Below are 17,886 nucleotides of genomic sequence, written 5' to 3' on the forward strand. Positions count from 1 at the left end.
CTTGGCATCTATATGTGAAAATGTTATGCTCAGCAAGTACTCATAATTCCTACTGAGCGTTCTCTGATGACATGGCCAGAGAGAGTGAAGAAATGCACTAGAGCTGTCAAAAGCTGTTTTACACCCCCCCAAAAAAAAAAAAAAATGTCTGTCTCTCTCCTTCGTTTTCCTGGTATCCTCCAAGTGAAGGGTTGGACACTCAAGAGTGAGCCAGTGTAGCCACCACAATCTTGATTGCTGAAAATTTTTATTTTCCAAAAAGTAAAGGGGCTGATAGTGGCTTTTGCAGCACTTGAAACCTGTGTTTAATTCCCACTATCTGAATAGATTTTGTTCTTTTGTATGCGTGCTCAGGTTTCTTCCCACAATCCAAAAGGATTGTGGTTTCCAACCAATATGTGCCAAGAGGTATATGGATGTTTTTGAATTACCTATAGAACATTAGATTGTTTGCTCCTCTGGGCTGGAACTGATATAAATAAGCAGATAGAACAGCACTGACATGCTTTTAAACTTCATAGTACCAATATATCTTGAAGTTTCTCGTTTATCTACGTCAGTTGTCTCCAAAATGTGGCCTATGGGCTGGATTCGGCCCTTTTATTTTTTTTATCTGGCCCTTGGGCACTATTCGTGCAACTGACACTAATGATGGGGCACTATACTTCCCACCGATACCAAAATTGGATTTTACTTCCACTGATGGCAGAACATTTTCTACTCCCATTGGCCACACTGCAGCCCCCCCAAAGTTTGAAGGACAGTAAACTTGGTTCTTTATTTGGAAAGTTTGGAGACTCCTGATCTAGGTCATGGCATAGCTAGTAGTGGTTAGTCACATTTACCTGGACTTGTTCTATAACATTGAAGATGCACCATGTGTAGATGCTGGGGTATTTTTCTGACACTCATTAGAACTAAAGAAGTCACTTGGATAAGCCACAAAACATCTTCAACATTAGAGAACAAGTCAAGTTGAATGCAAATAACTTCATAGTACCAAATAAAAAAAAATCATGTAGGCTTCATGCACATGGGCACCTGAGGCCATGCAACATTAAACTGGGGCATATTGCCCCACCTGGGTGCTACATGCAGCCATTGTGCTTAAGCATGCGCTTCTTTGTGCAAGTCGTGTACAGCCATTGATTTGTTTGGGAGTTTACAGGCAGCAACTGGGGCAGGGAAATACACACACATTTTTATGCTGTATGCCTTCTCAAGTTTCTTTTGGAAATGGTTGATGATTGTTAGGCAACTTTCACACGGGGCCGACTCCGTCAAGTGGATCCGCCTGTTCAGCAGGGGATCTGTCCGCTGATCCCCGCTGAACAGGCGGATGATAGGTCTTTGTCCACTTCGCTTGTGCTAAGTGGGCAAGGACACAGCCCGCTGTTCTCTATGGGGCGCTCAGATGTAAATGGACCGCCTGTCCATTTAAGTCTGACTGTCATCCGATCCGCTAGACAGATGGTGAACGTATCCTTATCCGTCTGTTTGGTGGACTGGATCAGATGCAGGAGGGTGTAAACAGACACATGTATACACTTTACATCTGCCTCCCCATAGAGAACACTTGGTGGTCCGATCAGGTCTGCACGAAAAATGGACAGGAGGACCTGATCGAGCTGCTTGTGTGAAAAGGTCCTTAAGGCCCCATGTACACGGGACACTTCTGAATGATGGAAACTGACTGCTGGAAAATGTAGGTTAAAAAACATTAGTTTAGCTGCGTTTTATGAGCATTTGCATTTAGAAGCCTTTTTTTTTTCAAAGATAACCTCAGGAGACCTTCCAAAATGCACTGAAAAACAGTAAAAAATGAACTATTTCAGACATTTTGAGAGAAATAGAGAAAGCAGCAGCAGAGAGCAGTATTTGTTGAGATTAGCTGTGTTTTTTTTTGTTTTTTTTTGTTTTTTTTGTGGTGTTTGGATGTGTTCCAGCTCATTTCTGCAGAAATTATTGCAGCAGTGTCTAACATATTTTCTTTCATGCAAAACCTCAAAGCATGGTGTACCAGGTCCATTTGAGTACCGGGAAAATGCTTTGCATGCATTTTTCATGATGAAAAAAGGCTCTGGACAGCGTCTGGAAATGGAAGAGTTAAAAAAAATTTTCAAACACTTAGAAACACGGTTAGCCACGTTTACAAGCCTTTGGCGTTTGAAACGCTGATAAAATCTACTCCTGAAAGCAAGTTTTTCTGCGTTCAAAAAAACGACTGCAAACTCAACTGCCTGTAAACGACGATGTGTACATGGACACATAGGAAAACATTAGGGTGAGTTCAGGGGCTGCTGAAAAAAACGCTGAACAGCTCCTAAACGTGAGTTTATCAGCTGTAGTGTACATGAGCCCTTATGCTGATTTTCCTGAGTGATGTATGTTGGAAGTGTTGAATACACTATACATATCTGTTATGTTCTATAGCTGTTGTTTTGTTATATACATGTTTTTAATGCTAGAATACAAGTCATGATCAAAGCATAATTGCAAAACTATTATACAAGTACAGGATATACTTTACAAAAGCCTCCATCTATAAAGCCTTGAAGGCCAGTAAGTGGTACAATATTTGATCTTTCTATGATTTGTTTTAGGAACTCTGGTAATAACCACCACTTTACCATTCTAACCAGTAAAGATGGCCTCATAGTGTACAGAACCCCTGGGTCAGGTTATATGGAAATTTTCCTGCTCTGATTAGGAGCTTGCAATGTCCTAGGCTTGTTCACCAAGCATGCCATCAGATGTGTGCTATATTTGTATTAATTGGCTGTACATTCTCCCGGTAACAGTACGCACCCAGTTGCTACCACGTGTAGTAATAAGTCAAAGAGCTGTGTCTCAACCCTATTTCACCAGGCTTGACCTGCTACTGACCATATGTTCAAGGTGACTTGCAGAAGCTGGCTTTGGTTTCATATGTAGTTAATGAAGCCAGACTTATCTCTGTGAAAGGCAAGTGATGAAATGGGTTATGCTTTTTACCTACAGCTATTGTGTAACCTGAGAATTCTGTAACACCTGACACCTGTCTCTTATTTACCACAGATCACTGCGTTGTGGTCATTGATGGAAAATGTCAGTGGAATGCGGACCTTTTTTTCTGGTCTAGGCTTCTTAGCTATGACATGTTCTGCAAGAACTTTAAATGTATAATACTGAATAGAACACTCTTCAGGTGGCATGCTTGGTGGATAGTGAATAGTACTGGTGTTGGATCTGAAGTTTTCAGAAGGAATTTTAAATGATCCCAAAAGTATTTAATAGGGTTAAGATTAGGTGTTTGTTCAGGTCACTCGGTCCTCCACACCAAGCTCCTCAAACCATCTCTTTACAGGTCTGGCTTTGTGGATAGTGGGGAGTAATGGTGAGACAGAAAAGGACCTTCTCCAAATTCCTACCATGAGGCTGAAGGTACAAAATTGCCTAATGTTAGTGCATTCTGTAGTGCAACAGTATTTTTTCACTGGCCTAACATTAACAATTGAGGGGGTGTCCCGATAACTTTGGCCATATAATGTATCATAAATCTTCAGTGTCACACATACCTATTCAGGTTTAACCAGTTGCCCACCGCCCCATAGCAAATGCACTACTACAAGGTGGCTTTGCTGTGCAAAAACACATAAATATATGCAATTTTGCATTTCCGCGTAGGGGGCGCGTGCGCCGCCCTACCCACGCTGCTATTGTCTCCTGAGGATGTCAATCGCCGGGTCCCAGTCAGTGATTCCCGGCTGGGATTTGGTGATTGTCGGCAAAGCTAAGAGGGAAGAAATCTGTGTGTAAACAACACAGATCTCTCTCCTGTCAGCATGGATGTGCTGCTTTCTACCTCTCTGCACAGGAAGGAGATAGAAAGCAGCAGGTCTGCTTAGTAAAACTGCACACTGTACACACTAAGAAAACTCCCTAACACACAGTTAACCCTTTGATCGCCCCAGATGTTAACTCCTTCCTGCCCAGTGTCATTTTTTTTTATTAGCACTGATCACTGTATTGGTGTCAGTGGCAGTTGGTCAGTTCCCACCCAGTGTCAGAATGCCCACTGCAGTCCCACAATCCCGCTATAAGTCGCTGATTGCTGCCATTACTAGTTTAAATAAATATACTAGTTTAAATAAATTAATAAAAATTCCAGTATCTATACCGCCATTTACAGATGCTGTCTTTCACGTAAACCAATTAATATACACTTTCATTGAGATTTTGTTTTAGCAAAGACATGTAGCAGAATACATTTTGCCCTAAATTTATGATTAATATTTTTTTTTGTTTTTTGTTTTATAGAGCAAAAAATGCAGAGGGAAAAAAATTTCAAATTTTATTTATGTACAGCATTGCATGACCGCACAACTGTTCGTTAAAGTAACGCAGCGCCATATCGCAAAAAATGGCCTGGTCAGGATGGGGGGTAAAAGTGGTTAAATAACAATTTGTGATTTTGAGTTTCTTGTGTTTTTTAGTTTAGAGTTCAGAATAACAGGTTTTGTGCTTTTTTTTTTTTTTTTCTCTCTAGTCTTATTCAAATGTATGGTATCTTAAATGGTTAGTATAGCTAAACGGTAACCATCTATCAGGAGCCTTTAAAAGCTTCTAAATATGAAAGCAAAAGATCTAATTCTCTGTAAAGGGTCAATCTACCCAGAACTATTCAATTTTTTGCTGGTTATCAGAAACAGAATTACATTGGTAAGAGACTACAGCGGTAAGATCTGATTCTTAGGTTTGCACCACAATTATGAAAGATCCCACTATTCCTGTTGAATTCCTAATTTGTTCTTTTAAAGTGATACTAAACTCATGACACTGAACTAACAATATAATGTTTCCCACAGTACATAAACCATGGCAACACATGTATTTTAGTAAAGTGAAATGGCTAAATACCTTTTCTCTGCAGCGGTCATGTGACTGTTTTCTGTGTCCAGCCGACTGCTGGTTCAGCTTCTAATCTAGGAGGAATTTTTATTCTTCTCTGCGCTTCCTTCATGCAGAGGCTGCATGACCTTCTGTCTGGACAGCACTGATTGGCACTGTGCCTATCGCATGCACCCTTCTCTAACGCCTGTATCCGCATACTTTTATGGGTGGTGGTGCCTCCATCAATCAAGATGTAACATCCCGTCCACTGTGTACTTTTTACGTTACTGGGCATGGAGGAGGAGGGAGGGACTGCGCTGTGATTTAGGTTCTGTATACATTCCTTAATGTGTGATGTCAAAGTCATGTGATCTCCGTAGCTCTGATCACAGAGGAAATGTTCTATCTAGCAATGCACACAAAATAGAGCATGTGCAGACTTGCCACTGCTGCTCTGTACAAGTGGCAGATGGATTGAGAATAGTGTAAGAAGAGGAGGATCAGAGAACAGCAGGTTCAACCGGCCTTTACACACTGCGGAGGATTAACCCCTTAGGTTCCACAATGAGAATAACAAGGAGGCTTTATTGCATATACGCGTGGACTATAGTATTGTGGGTTTAGTAACTCTTTAAGTTCAAAAATTAAATGAGTAGAGTGGGAATACCCATTTTCCAGTGAGACTCCAAGGTAGGTAAAAATGAGTGATTATGTCTCTTAAATTCCTAAAGGAACATAAGAAGCCAACAGGTAACTGTGCCCACCAGAGTCCCCTTGTAGAAGTGGAATGATTCTATATTAAAAAAAAAAAAATGAAGTGTTGCTAAAACCTAACTAAGCAAGGCAATTTTTGTTTTTGCCCTACTGGCCATTTTAAAGTGTTTTAGGTCTTTGACTACTTTTCAAGGGCCTCTACAGTGGTCACAGTGCTCTTAAAAGTGACAGTATATGTCAGGGATGTTCAATTCCTATCGCCTGACGTCAGGATAGAGAGGCTAGAGGGGAAGGAGGAGAGTGGACATGTACGCTCCCCTCTCCTTCTTGTCCTGACCCTGAAGTGATGTTGTGATGTCACTTCTGGGTCCCCGTTGATAGATTCCTGGCCATGGAAGCCGGGAAAGAATGTGATGCAGTGCGATGTGCACTGGATTACATACAGGGGAGACAAGCAGGGTCTTTTAGACTCTGGATGCCTCAATAAAGAGAACCTGTCACCAAAAATCATCACATTATTATTTATTATTTATTTATTTTTTTATTGTAAAAAATGAAAGTTACACCCAAGCACATACCATCCCCCCAAAAAAAAATTGAGGCCCCCCCACATATACGCACATACAAACGTATAAGCACAAGCTGGGGCGCCTACACATGAAAACATCAATTGTGATACACATGTCGCATATCGCCACGCACACCAGAATGAGAGCAATAATTCAAGCACCAGACTTCCTCCGTAACGCTAAACTGATGACCTATAAGGAGCTTTAAAAGTGTCGACCTATAGAAAATATAGGGTACTGAAGTTCGTCGCCATTTCACGAGCACGCACAAATTTAAGGTTTGACAAATTGGATATCTATTTACTCGGTGCAACCTCATCTTTTTATATTAAAAAAAGTAATTTATTGCTTTTTTTTTTTGTGCCCTAAAATTAACTTACTTGTATGTTTTACTGAAAGTTTGCGGTTTCTCTAGGGTGTCTGTGTTCAGAAAATATATAATATTTAGGGGTTTTATGTAATCTTCAGGCCTAAAATTCTTTTTTTAAACTTGTGCAAAAAATGGCTCTGGCAGCAAAAGGGATAAAGGATAAGCCCTGACCCACCCTTTCTTGAGGAGCAGCCAACCGGAGCTCATCACACTGCAAGGTCTCTTCCCCTCCCTGCTAGTCCCCGGGTGTGGTGCAGGAGGCAGGCAAGGAGGTTAGGAGGAGATAAACAGCGCAATGTTAAAAATATTAAATGTTTAAATCTCCATAAAGCCCCTATTTGTTTTTAAAAGCCCAATACAGTCCTAATATCACCTCCGATTTAAATACAGTTTTTTGGTTAAAATGTTTTATTTCTTTATCTGGACAAGTAGATTGTCTTGAGGGACAAGTAGATTGGGGCACCGATTTTAGTCCCTGGACAAGTAGTTTTTAAAAAAATGTCCACACCCCTGTGATTTGCCTTTTGCGTTTTAACAATCAGGTGGATTTCAGCTTTGTGGGGCTTCCTTGGGGGGGGGGGGGGGGGTGGTTGGACGATACTCCATAGAAAAGATAAAAAAGGGTTGACTGTGTATAGACATCATTGGCATCCTTATAGAGGATTGTGGTAGGTTCTGAGATTTTCATTGTAAATACCGGACAATTAAACGTTTGCACTTATACGAACACATATGAAAACTGTATTTTGATTTTGAATGGTTATTAAAAAGACAGTTATGAATTTTTCCTTGTAGCAACATGACCCGAATCATGCAAGTTTTGTTTTTTTCCCACAACATTTTGATGACACACAGTTTGTTGTACGCTTCTGTTTACTGACTCTTTGCCAACTTACAAGGTGAAATGCGATTTGTTATGGGGGCGAAAGTGCCATCTAAAGATCATCAGCTAAAATAACACTCATGATGCCAGAGCATATTTCCAGAAGTGCCAAAGATGAAATAACTTTTCTGCAGGAGCCATGCTAAATGTATTGGAGTAGACCCTAGGGAAATGTTGTATAGAATAATTACAAAACCCTATATTGTGAAAGTCTTTGCTTTTTAACCCAATGAGCGACATGGCACCACTTCTGCCCAAAGCCACTACCTCTGGCTAACTTGTATTAAACCGTATGATTAACCTAGGTTGAAGAATTGATCAGGCGTAATCTTTCCGACATCAGATACCACCCAACCACCCACAAACACCACTTACCCAAACAAGATCTGCCAACCATTCATACATTTTGTTACCTTACAGAGTAGATAGAATGCCTGATGTGAAAACCCATTGCAATAGAAACCAGTTACAGGTAAAACTCTTGCTTATGTTTCTCATAACTAAATACGTTTTAGCTGGAGTTCCAATTTAATCAGTAGCTGATGTCATGCTCCCATATAACTTATTCTCATGGTCATCCACTGGAGAAATCAAAGTCTTTAGGATTGGTTCTTGGGGCTTTCAAGGCCCTAAGTAATCTGTGCCCTTGTTATTTAGATTCACGCATTCTCTCTTCTGCGGTTAGCAGAGTAAAGGTATGGTCCCCCCAGTCATACATATCTTTTTATCCAATTTTTAGTTTTAGAGTAGGACACTGCCTGTGTGTGCCAGCTGGGGAGACTTTACCCTGTTTGTCCTGGTGATCATTGTCCCTTGGACATATGTAATGGGAAATCTAATGGTTGCCATTTGGACAGGATTGCTGTGGGGGTGGGAAATCTTGCAAGGTGGACATTTGTTCAAATGACAAAATAATATCCTCTTAGATTTTCTTGCTTCCTGATTTGTGATTTGAAGTCTGTAATTTAGGGGAACCTCCACAATGGGAGACCAAAAAAAACCCCTATTAAATCCCCTGACATTTCCTACTTTTGAACTACTTTCATACTGATCCACAGCAAAAACACATATGCATTTTTCCCGCGTTTGCAATGCATTTTTTAGAGGATGTGACTCAAAAACCGCACCAAAAACATGTTTTTTAATGCATTTTTGGCTCATTTTTCATTCATTTCAGTGGGGAGGTGCATGTTTTTTACTGCACCAAACCTGCACCGAAAATGCAGCAAGCAGGATTTTAAAAACCGCACTGAACCCTCAATGGATCAGTGTGAAGAGTTCCCTAGGAATAAATGGTCACATGTTGTAAGCTCCAAGGAGCAGACCCTCCTAACCCTCTTGTATTGAACTGTACTGTTGCTGTATTGTCTCCTGTTATAATGTAAAGCGCTGAGCAAACTGTTGGCGCTATATAAATCCTGTATAATAATAATGTTTTCTTCCGCCTTTTTTTTTTTATAACACAAAAGCAGAAGGAAAATGGATCAGTGTGAAAGTTGCCTTAGGGTCGGTTCACACTTTAGGATTACATTAGTGCATGCAGGTTGTGTTAAAGAAGTGTTGGAATAATGGAAAAACAAACCTTCATACTCCCCTCTATGGCTGCAGCATTGGTGTGATGCTGAAGCTGTCCCCTGCTGCCACTAAGCGCAACTGAAGGATTACATGACTGTTGAATGGTCATTTCTCAGTCTTCTCTGAGCGGAGAGTGGTGACTGTCAGTCAGCACTCTCTGCTCTGCCTCTCAAGTGCTCACTTGAGCACAGGTCTGAAGATGGGGAAGGAGTGGCTGGCTCAGGCTATTTGCAGCAAGCAAAGAGGTTGAGCCAGCTGCCGGTCAGGCAGATGATTGGATTTGAACATTATTGTTGGGATCCTTCCATGGTCTGGGCTGGCTCTGTGACGTGAGCCAATGGTGGTTAATTCTGGGTCACAAGAAAGCACATGTAAGTGCACTCCAGTGATCCAGAAGAGAATTATGGTCAAAAAAGCTTTGGCTACATTTCCCTTTTAAAGGCAAGCTATTCATTTTAATGGCTTTCAAATACACCACAATGTAGCCATAATCAGATATGATCCTTTTTTTTATTATTATTATTTATTACCCCATGTTTTTAATGCAATCCATGAATGGGCCATTAAGGCTGAAGTTATTGATATTAATAGTAATACACTTTGAAATCTTGGGATTGGGGCCTTTTGGCATGCATCTTCTTCTTTTTTTTTTTTTTTTTTTTCTGTCGTATCTTTCAGGTCAGTTTGAGAGGTGTTATCTTTTGTATTCAGAACCAGACTTTCATGCTTAGCAAGGCATTTAGAGCAAGAAAAGGAATCTCTCAGTATCAACATATATGGTAGTTGGATGTCATTGTTATCGCTTGACTACTTTAGTAAATCCTCAGCCTGGAGGGAGTTGTCTCACCATGTAATTAAGATAAGGAATAACCACCCCAAAAGTATGCACTTTCCAAATCAAGTGGCAGCTCCATATAGTGATACCCTGATGTGTGTGCCTTTCAACGTATTTTTCGGCAACTCATATACATAATTTGAACACCTTCGCCCCTTAAAAAAGCACCCTGGTGTCACATTTTGTGAAGATGTGGTTTTGCAAATATGGTGATTCGGAGTTCCTAGTATCTGGTCATGGAAGCCCAATTCAGTTCTTTCTTGTTTTACATTGCTCTCCTATGATTTAAAATTTATGAAAGACTCTTAGATTGTAAGCTCCAAGGAGCAGGGCCCTCCTATCCCTCTTGTATCGTTGCTGTATTGTCTCCCGTTATATTGTAAAGTGCTGAGTAAACTGTTGGTGCTATAATAAATCCTGTATAATGATAATAATAAAAGAGATTTTTTTTCTTTTTCAGTACATTGACTAAACTTCCTTTTGTTTGTTTCCTTAGGGGCACGATGAGGAAGCCGTAGTTGATCTGGGGAAAACCAGCTCTACTGTTAACACCAACTTTGAGAAGGAAGAGCTAGAAAGTGAGTATCACCATGTGCAGCTTTCTTTTCGTTTGCATGCGTTGCAAGGTCTTTAATCCTTCAGATCATTTTGTCTCTTTGAAGTGTGCGGATAATACAAGAACAGTGTGGGAACACAAGCACGGTTTCTTAAAGCAGCTTACCAACTAGTGTAATATGATGTGCCCTCTGTCCTGATGCCATACCCTTGGAGAGTGTCTTCTCAGTCTGTTTGCACCAGCAGATCTGAATCTAATATAAAAGAAATAAAGTAACCTGGATTACACTATAGTCATTGACTGCAGCTGTCTTGCAGGATCTGAGTTGTGTTTTTACAGGCATGAAACTATTTGTGGTTATTCCTTTACAGAGCCCACAGATGCACAAACAACTGACTTCTGTTTCTTAGAAGCCCTCGCCACATCTTCCAGTCTGCTGCATGACACAATTTCCGTTTAGTGATTTCACTTTACAGGCTGTCTTCCCAAGCTACTAAATATGTTAGGCCCACATTTACATCACTAGGTAACAGTAGCTGAATTCATATAGTAGAAATGCATTTAACAGTGTATTCTATACTGTGCTTCTTTTATTTAAGTGTAGTTTGCTTGTACAAATGGGTCAGTGGTAAAGGATTCCATCTATAAATCAATGCTTCGCTTTATTATTGACGTAGAAAAAGTAAACTAGTTTGGGGAATCTGTCATGTGTATGCCCAAACAAGTCCACCCAACAAAAGAATTGACTGCATCAATAATTGCCACACATGGCAAAGGATTAAAGACTTCCATTTTTGTAAAGATCAGAATTCAGTAGGCATATGTAATTGGACATCACTATTCAGGGCATTCCAAGTATCTTTAAAGCGGAGCTCCACCCAAAAGGGGAGGTTCCACTTTGTCCCCCACTCCCATTTAAGGATTGGCACCTGGGGGGAGCGGGTACCCTAATTTGACAGGTACCTGCTCCCACTTCAGCTGCGATCGCCTAGGTGATTGGAAGCGGAAGTTGTCCTCCAACCACCCCCCTCCCCGTAGTCTTCTGGGACACATCACAGGTCCCAGAAGACAACGGGGCCATTCACAAAGCGCAGCGCTTCTTGCACATGTGCAGTGGGCACCCGGCTGTGAAGCCGCAAGCTGTCAGTGTCGGGAGCCCACACTGAAGATGCTGGCAGCACCAGGGAGAGAAGATGGCTGGTGAAACCAGCAATGGTGAGGACACCACTGGACCAAGGGACAGGAAGTGTCTGTATTTTAAAAGTCAGCAGCTACAGTTTATTTAGCTGCTGACTTTACTTTTTTAAGGTGGAGCTCTTCCGTTTTAAGCAAAGTGCTTTTCCTGTTAGGTCATCTTGGTTTTAGGATAACCTCTTTGCAACAAAATGGTGTTTTCAGTTAGCCAACAAAAAGGAAGAAGGACACACCAGCCAAGTGCATTACCAGTGGTTTAAATTATTAAATGTAAAGCACAGACCATTATACTCATGAAGCCAAATGAGTGTAAGCTACATAACTTGAACCAGAAGGTGACTCCATCTGTGGCCTCAATTTGTAGTTCTAGATGAACACAAATGACACCTAATTCAGAACAGACTCTTGACGTCTTTCAAGGGTAAGCCCTCTTCCTCAAAGCTGCCATTAACCACAAGTTTATATAGTGCTAGTGGTCTGCCTACTGGCACTAGCTTCATCCCTGCTGAATCGGACTAATTTTGATCCTCTCTGGCCAGTTTTAGTATCAGTTAGGTACATAAGGACATGTTTAATGAGGAGGAACTCTGATGGCATGATATGGAGGAACTCAGGTGGCCTGCACAGAACTCTGACCCCAACCCTAGAGAACACCTTTTGCGATAAATTAGAAAACAGATTTGAGTCAAGTCTTCTCATCCAGGATCAGCATTTTTACCCATTCAGCCAAAAGAACATTTGTGAGGTAAAATTCCCATACACACTACAAAATCACAAGGAAAGCCCTCCGAGAAAAGTACAGGCTGGTTTTTATTATTTTTAATAATATTGCTATACAGGATTTATATAGCACCAACAGTTTGTGCAGCACTTTGCAATATAAAGGTAGACTATACAGCCACAATACAATTCAGTACAAAAGGGTTAGTAGAGCCCTGCTCCTGGGAGTTTACAATCTAATAGAAGAGGCTAGTGGAACAAAAGGAAAGAACTGTGGGGAGAAATAAAAGATTCATTTGTTAGCTGAAGACAGGATAGGCTTTCCTGAAAAGATGAGTTTTCAGGGAGCACCTGAAAGTAAACAGAGTAGGAGATAACTGGACAGATTGGGGTAGGGAATTCCAGAGGATGGGAGAGCTTCTGGAGAAGTCATTGCTTCAAAGGTGAGCCAATTCCCTAATAAAGTGGTTCTAAAGGTTGAAGGTTTGCAGCTCCCTCCTCAGCCCCCCAATACTCGCTTGAGCTTGATCTAGTGGCATGCACAAGAGCAACAGCTCTCCCATGTCTCTCCTTCCTCATTGGCTCAGGCGCAGCAGTGGGAGCCAATCGTGTCCAGTGAGGAAGGAGCAGGGGCATTGCTGAGCTTCGCTCTGTGTTACTTATAGATGCACAGATGCGGCTCAGAAGCAAGTGCGTACAAGTGCCCTTAGAGCAAGCATCTTGCTCTGGTGACACTCATTGGGGGGGTTGACAGGAGTGCTGGTGGAGGATCTGGGAAGACAAGATTTGAGCTGCTCTGTTCAACACCACTGCACAGAGCAGGTAAGTAGTACATGTTTGTTATTTTTAAAACTGAAAACCTGAGCATTTAGAATCACTTTAATGCCCATGGTTTTTGCCAAGTGTGATAATTAGGTGTTGACAAATTGCTAGACATATAGTGTAAACCTTCCCTTCTGTATTTAAAAAAACAAAAAACCCTGTGGCTGGAATTCTTAATTAATTCTCTCTAACATAAAACTAATTTGCTCTTTTGGCTGTGATCTTTTAAACTTGATTGAAACACTGAACCTGCAATAGAGTCCAGTGCCTTCATGTAGCATCAGATTTATGTTTTGGCATACATAAGAAATGTGATGTGGAGTAGAGCTCATGGGTTGGGTCACCATTACATATGCAGGCCATACATGGGTCGAATTCCGAACAAATTTTCTTTAGAAAATCGGAAATTTCATATTTTGTTTTGTAATCCCATGGTGCCACCATTGATTTCGAAATTCAACTAACCAAGCCATGGTTTACATGTTGCTACAGAAAAGAATTTTCGTGGCCAAGAATTTTCTTTTCTTTCCAGGTCACAGTTCACGCTCCTTTCTTTTTTAATTATATTTCTCACATGATTCTCCCATCATTGATTAGAAATTCATTTGTTTGTTTTTTTTACATTTCCAACATGCCCGATCACTCAAATTCGATGGTCACTCGAAAATCAGCCGTTTCTGTGGCCCAATAATGGTGCGAAATTCGAAAGAAAATTCTTAAACTATTTTCACAAGAAAATTCTTTTGGAATGCGACCCATGTATGGCCGGCTTGTAGCCGACTACCTAATACATTCCAGTGGAGAATAGGGAGATAACACAGGCAGGGAAGAGACTTCATTTTATCAGGCAGTCAGTGTCTTAAGCCTAGTATATACAATGAGAATATTGGACAAATAATTGTCCTTTTTGGGGGGGGGGGGGGGGGGTTCCATTTTTTTGGATTCTGGTCTCCATATCGAAGGATACTAAAGTTACAAAATTTCTCGTACAAAAGAATACAACTGCAAGCGGAGTTCCACTCACCCTGATAAAAACTGTAGCTGCTGACTTTGAAAAAATAGCCACTTACCTTTCCCGCGATGTTTCCCCCACAGACCGTTTCACTGGCCGTCCTGTATTCCAGGAGGCCGGCATTTTCAGTGTAGGCACCCAGCTGTGACTGCTTGTGGCTTCACAGCCGGGTACCCACTGCGCATGTGCGAGAAGCGATGCACTTCATGAATGGTCCTGTAGTCTTCTGGGACCTGTCACCTGTGCCAAAAGACTACAGGGAGAGAGGGAGGGAGGACACCTTCCGTTTCCGATCGCCTAGGCGATTGGACCGGAAGTGGGAGCGGGTACCTGTCAAATTCGGGTACCCGCTCCCCCCCACCCCCCAAAGGTGCCAATCCTTAATAAGGAGCAGGGGAGCAGTCCTTTAAAGCAGAACTTCCCCTTTTGCGTGGAGCTCCGCTTTCAGATTTGATGTGATGTATTGTAATGTATTCTGTTTCTGAGCATGCGTGCTTTTGGTCTTTTGATTTTATTTATTTTTATTTTTATTTTATTTTGGGACAAATACTGTACTGATTAAACAAAAATTGTTTGTTCTGGTATTGTACAAGGAAAATGTTTGTGCTTGTTCCTTTTGGATCATTTTTGTGATCGGCTCTTCAAAGCTGTGTACTAAGGATCAGATTATCGTACGATCACTTAGAAAGCAGTATTTTTTGGCTGATTTTCTGATTGTGTGTACTAGCAGTGGTTTAAATACACCTGAGATGAGAGGAACAGTGAGGCTGCCATTGCTGGCATCCTTCTGAAAAATGCTAATCACTTGTTTTTACTGATATATTGAAGTTGTTCGTAGTGGGGACAGGAGATCCCACATTGTGTAGAGCAGAGGTTCTTAACTGGGAGTATCCATACACCTTGGGCATGTGGAATCAAATCATGGTGGTATGGGGCTCAAGCACTTAATAAATGAGGGGGGATGAAATATGATTTAGTAACTGTACCTCCTCAATTTCGATTGCAATAAAATGGTAAAGGTCTTACCCTATATACCTTTTTTTTTTTTTTTTTTTTTTGTATTCTGCTCCACCTATTCATATGTAAAGTAAAATCTCTCTATTAACCTCTTTTGAAGTTATACCGTCACCTAGTATGTCTGATGATAATTTTGACAGTCAGAATTTTTTTGTTATAAAAAAAGCTTGTTAAACCATTCATCCCCCCCCAGTGCATGTCACACTTGTCACATCTGTTCAGGGGTTGTTGAGCAGTATTATCCAATAGCACCCACCCCCCTTCTGCCGCAGCTATGTGACCAGGGCCGGGCTGACAACTCATGGGGCCCTCGGGCAATAGGGGATCATGGGGCCCCTGTGTCCTTGCCCAAACTCACCAAAGCCTATGAAAAAGGTACCAGGGGCATCTCATGGGGCCCCCTACTGACCCCGGGCCCTCGGGCAGTGCCCGAGTTTCCAAATGGTCAGTTCGCCCCTGTATCTGACAACCCTAGATTTAGGAGACAGAGCCCTGACTGACAGTGCAGAAGAGATTGGGCGTGACACAGTGTACACAGAGCCCGCACAACCCCGTCCACTCCTGCTGTGAAAGTTGCCGGACAAGGAGGGGAGCTCTTTAGCTCTGTCATCAAATATTAAGGCCCCCATGTTTCCTCTGCAATCTTACAATATGCAGTGAAAGATACCTTTTTAAAAGCTTCAACAATACTATACAACCTTACAGACAACCCCCATAGGCACACTGATTTGTCAACTACATCTAATTTGTATGTTAGTAGACCTATTGGGGGAGTGGGGGCTATATTGGATTAGGTACACCTGCTCTTAAAGCGGTACTAAACCGCTTGAAAAAAAAAATTAAAATATGGGCCCTGGGCAGTTTAACCACTTGCCTGCCGGACACTTCTACCCCCTTTTTGCCCAGGCCAATTTTCAGCTTTCACGTTGTACTTTGAATGACAATTGTGCGGTCATGCAACACTGTACCCATATGAAATTTTTATCATTTTTTTCACAAAAATAGAGCTTTTTTTTTGTGGTAAGTAATCTCCACTGGGTGTTTTTTTTTTTTTTTTTTTTTTTTTTTTTTTGCGCTAAACAAAAAAAAGCAAAAAATTTGGAAAACAAATCTTTTTTTCTTTGTTTCTATTATAAAATTTTGCAAACAGGTAATTTTTCTCCATCACTGGTGTGCGTTGATGAGGGTGCACTGATAGGCAGCACTGATGAGGTAGCAGAGATAGGCAGCACTGATGGGCAGTGATAGGAGGCACTGATTTCGGCATTGAAAGCGGCACTGATGAACTGGCACTGATGTGGCACTGTTGGGCAGCATGGATGGGCAACACTGCTGGGCGGCACTGCTGGGCAGCACTGATGGGCAGCACAGGTGGGCACTGATCATCAGTGCCCTGATGATCAGTGCCGATCCCTTCACTGACAATTGACAGTTCTCGGCAGTACTTTCCTCACACTGTGACAGCGTGAGGAAAGTGCAGCTGATAACCAGCAACTGTATTTACCCAGTGATCTGCTCTGTCATTGGACAGAAGTTCAGAATTAAGTCAGAGGCATGTGGTCACCAATTAGCATCTGAAAGAGACAGAGCTTCCTCAGGCTGGAAGTGACACCTGGGTGCCAATAAGATTTGTCACCTATATATAATCAGACTTTGCCACCTTCTTGAAGTTTGATAGAGGGACGCCAGACATTTCGGCTGCAGGAGACCAGGAGGGCTTCCATCTGTCCAGGAGCTACAAATTATATCAGTAGATCAAAGGAATATGTTTTATCTCTCATAAAAGCTAAAATATTAGTTGCAGAGAGATGAAAATACTTCATTCTGATTGGACATTCTGTAGGCTACATCTGCATGTAAAACTGTATTTGTGGCCTATGTGGGGTCCCAGAGAAAGGCAGAAAATGGTTATATTGCGCCTGATGGCGACAGCTGAACAGTGATTGGTACTGTTGCGATCGGACTGATGCTCTGGTGTCGGAAATTTAATCCCTGACTTGGTGATTCAAACCGTTCCTTGTCCAATCGACTTTGGGCATTTCAGGACCCAGAGTGTCCTGTGGGATGGTACAGGAACACCCCCCAGAGTCAATTGGCCAAGGACTAATGTCCAGCCTACGTCCATATGCCCATAAATTGAGGACCTGGGATATGGACGTCGTGATTCGTACGGAGCCCGTCCTATTGACTGACGTATCGCTAACTTGCTCCAGTCGCAGGATAAATCTTGGTAAAAGTTTTTTATTTCTGTTTTTTATTCCCTTTCATTTTATAGTGAATAGTTAATTGTGTGTCTTCTTGAATTTTCTGTAACTTTTTATACTTTGTACACATTTTATGCACTGGCCACTTTCGGGATATTAAATCATAAAATTAATAAGCGACTTCTGGGTACTTAAGCGGGCTCATATCTCCGGAGAGATTAGATTGTATTTTAGTGTCTTTATATGCTCAGTCAAGTTATTGCCAATCTGTGTGCAATTGCACTGCGTGTTGGCAGATTGTATGCAGATTGTAAAGGTAACAGGTCTGCCAGACGGAGATCTGTGTGGTGTCCCAGCAGGCCAGTAAAACTGTTGGGTGGTGGCAAGCTACCGTTTGTGGTGTGTCTGGTGTGGGGGTGTGTGGACAGTGGAAGAGTGATTAACACCGGGGTTCTGGCTTGTAGGATAGCTGGAGGAATCCTAGATGGGTGTGTCGATCGCTAGGCTGCTCCTGAACCCTAATTAGTGCACCGGATTGTATGT

The 17,886-nt window shown here is 41.7% G+C and overlaps 1 protein-coding gene across 2 annotated transcripts in view; it reads left to right on the top strand.

Moving 5' to 3' along the window:
• Positions 1-17,886, top strand: part of SLC4A7 (solute carrier family 4 member 7) — a 202,834-nt gene that overhangs the window by 85,035 nt on the left and 99,913 nt on the right. For both annotated transcript variants that reach the window (XM_089690854.1, XM_089690863.1), the window contains exon 2: positions 10,315-10,396. In XM_089690854.1, the coding sequence (XP_089546980.1) occupies positions 10,315-10,396 (82 nt within the window). The remainder of the gene's footprint in view (positions 1-10,314; positions 10,397-17,886) is intronic.

The sequence above is a fragment of the Staurois parvus genome, unplaced genomic scaffold, assembly GCF_062004578.1.
Source record: "Staurois parvus isolate SC_StPar_1 unplaced genomic scaffold, SC_StPar_1.0 ptg000021l, whole genome shotgun sequence".
NCBI lineage: Eukaryota > Metazoa > Chordata > Amphibia > Anura > Ranidae > Staurois > Staurois parvus.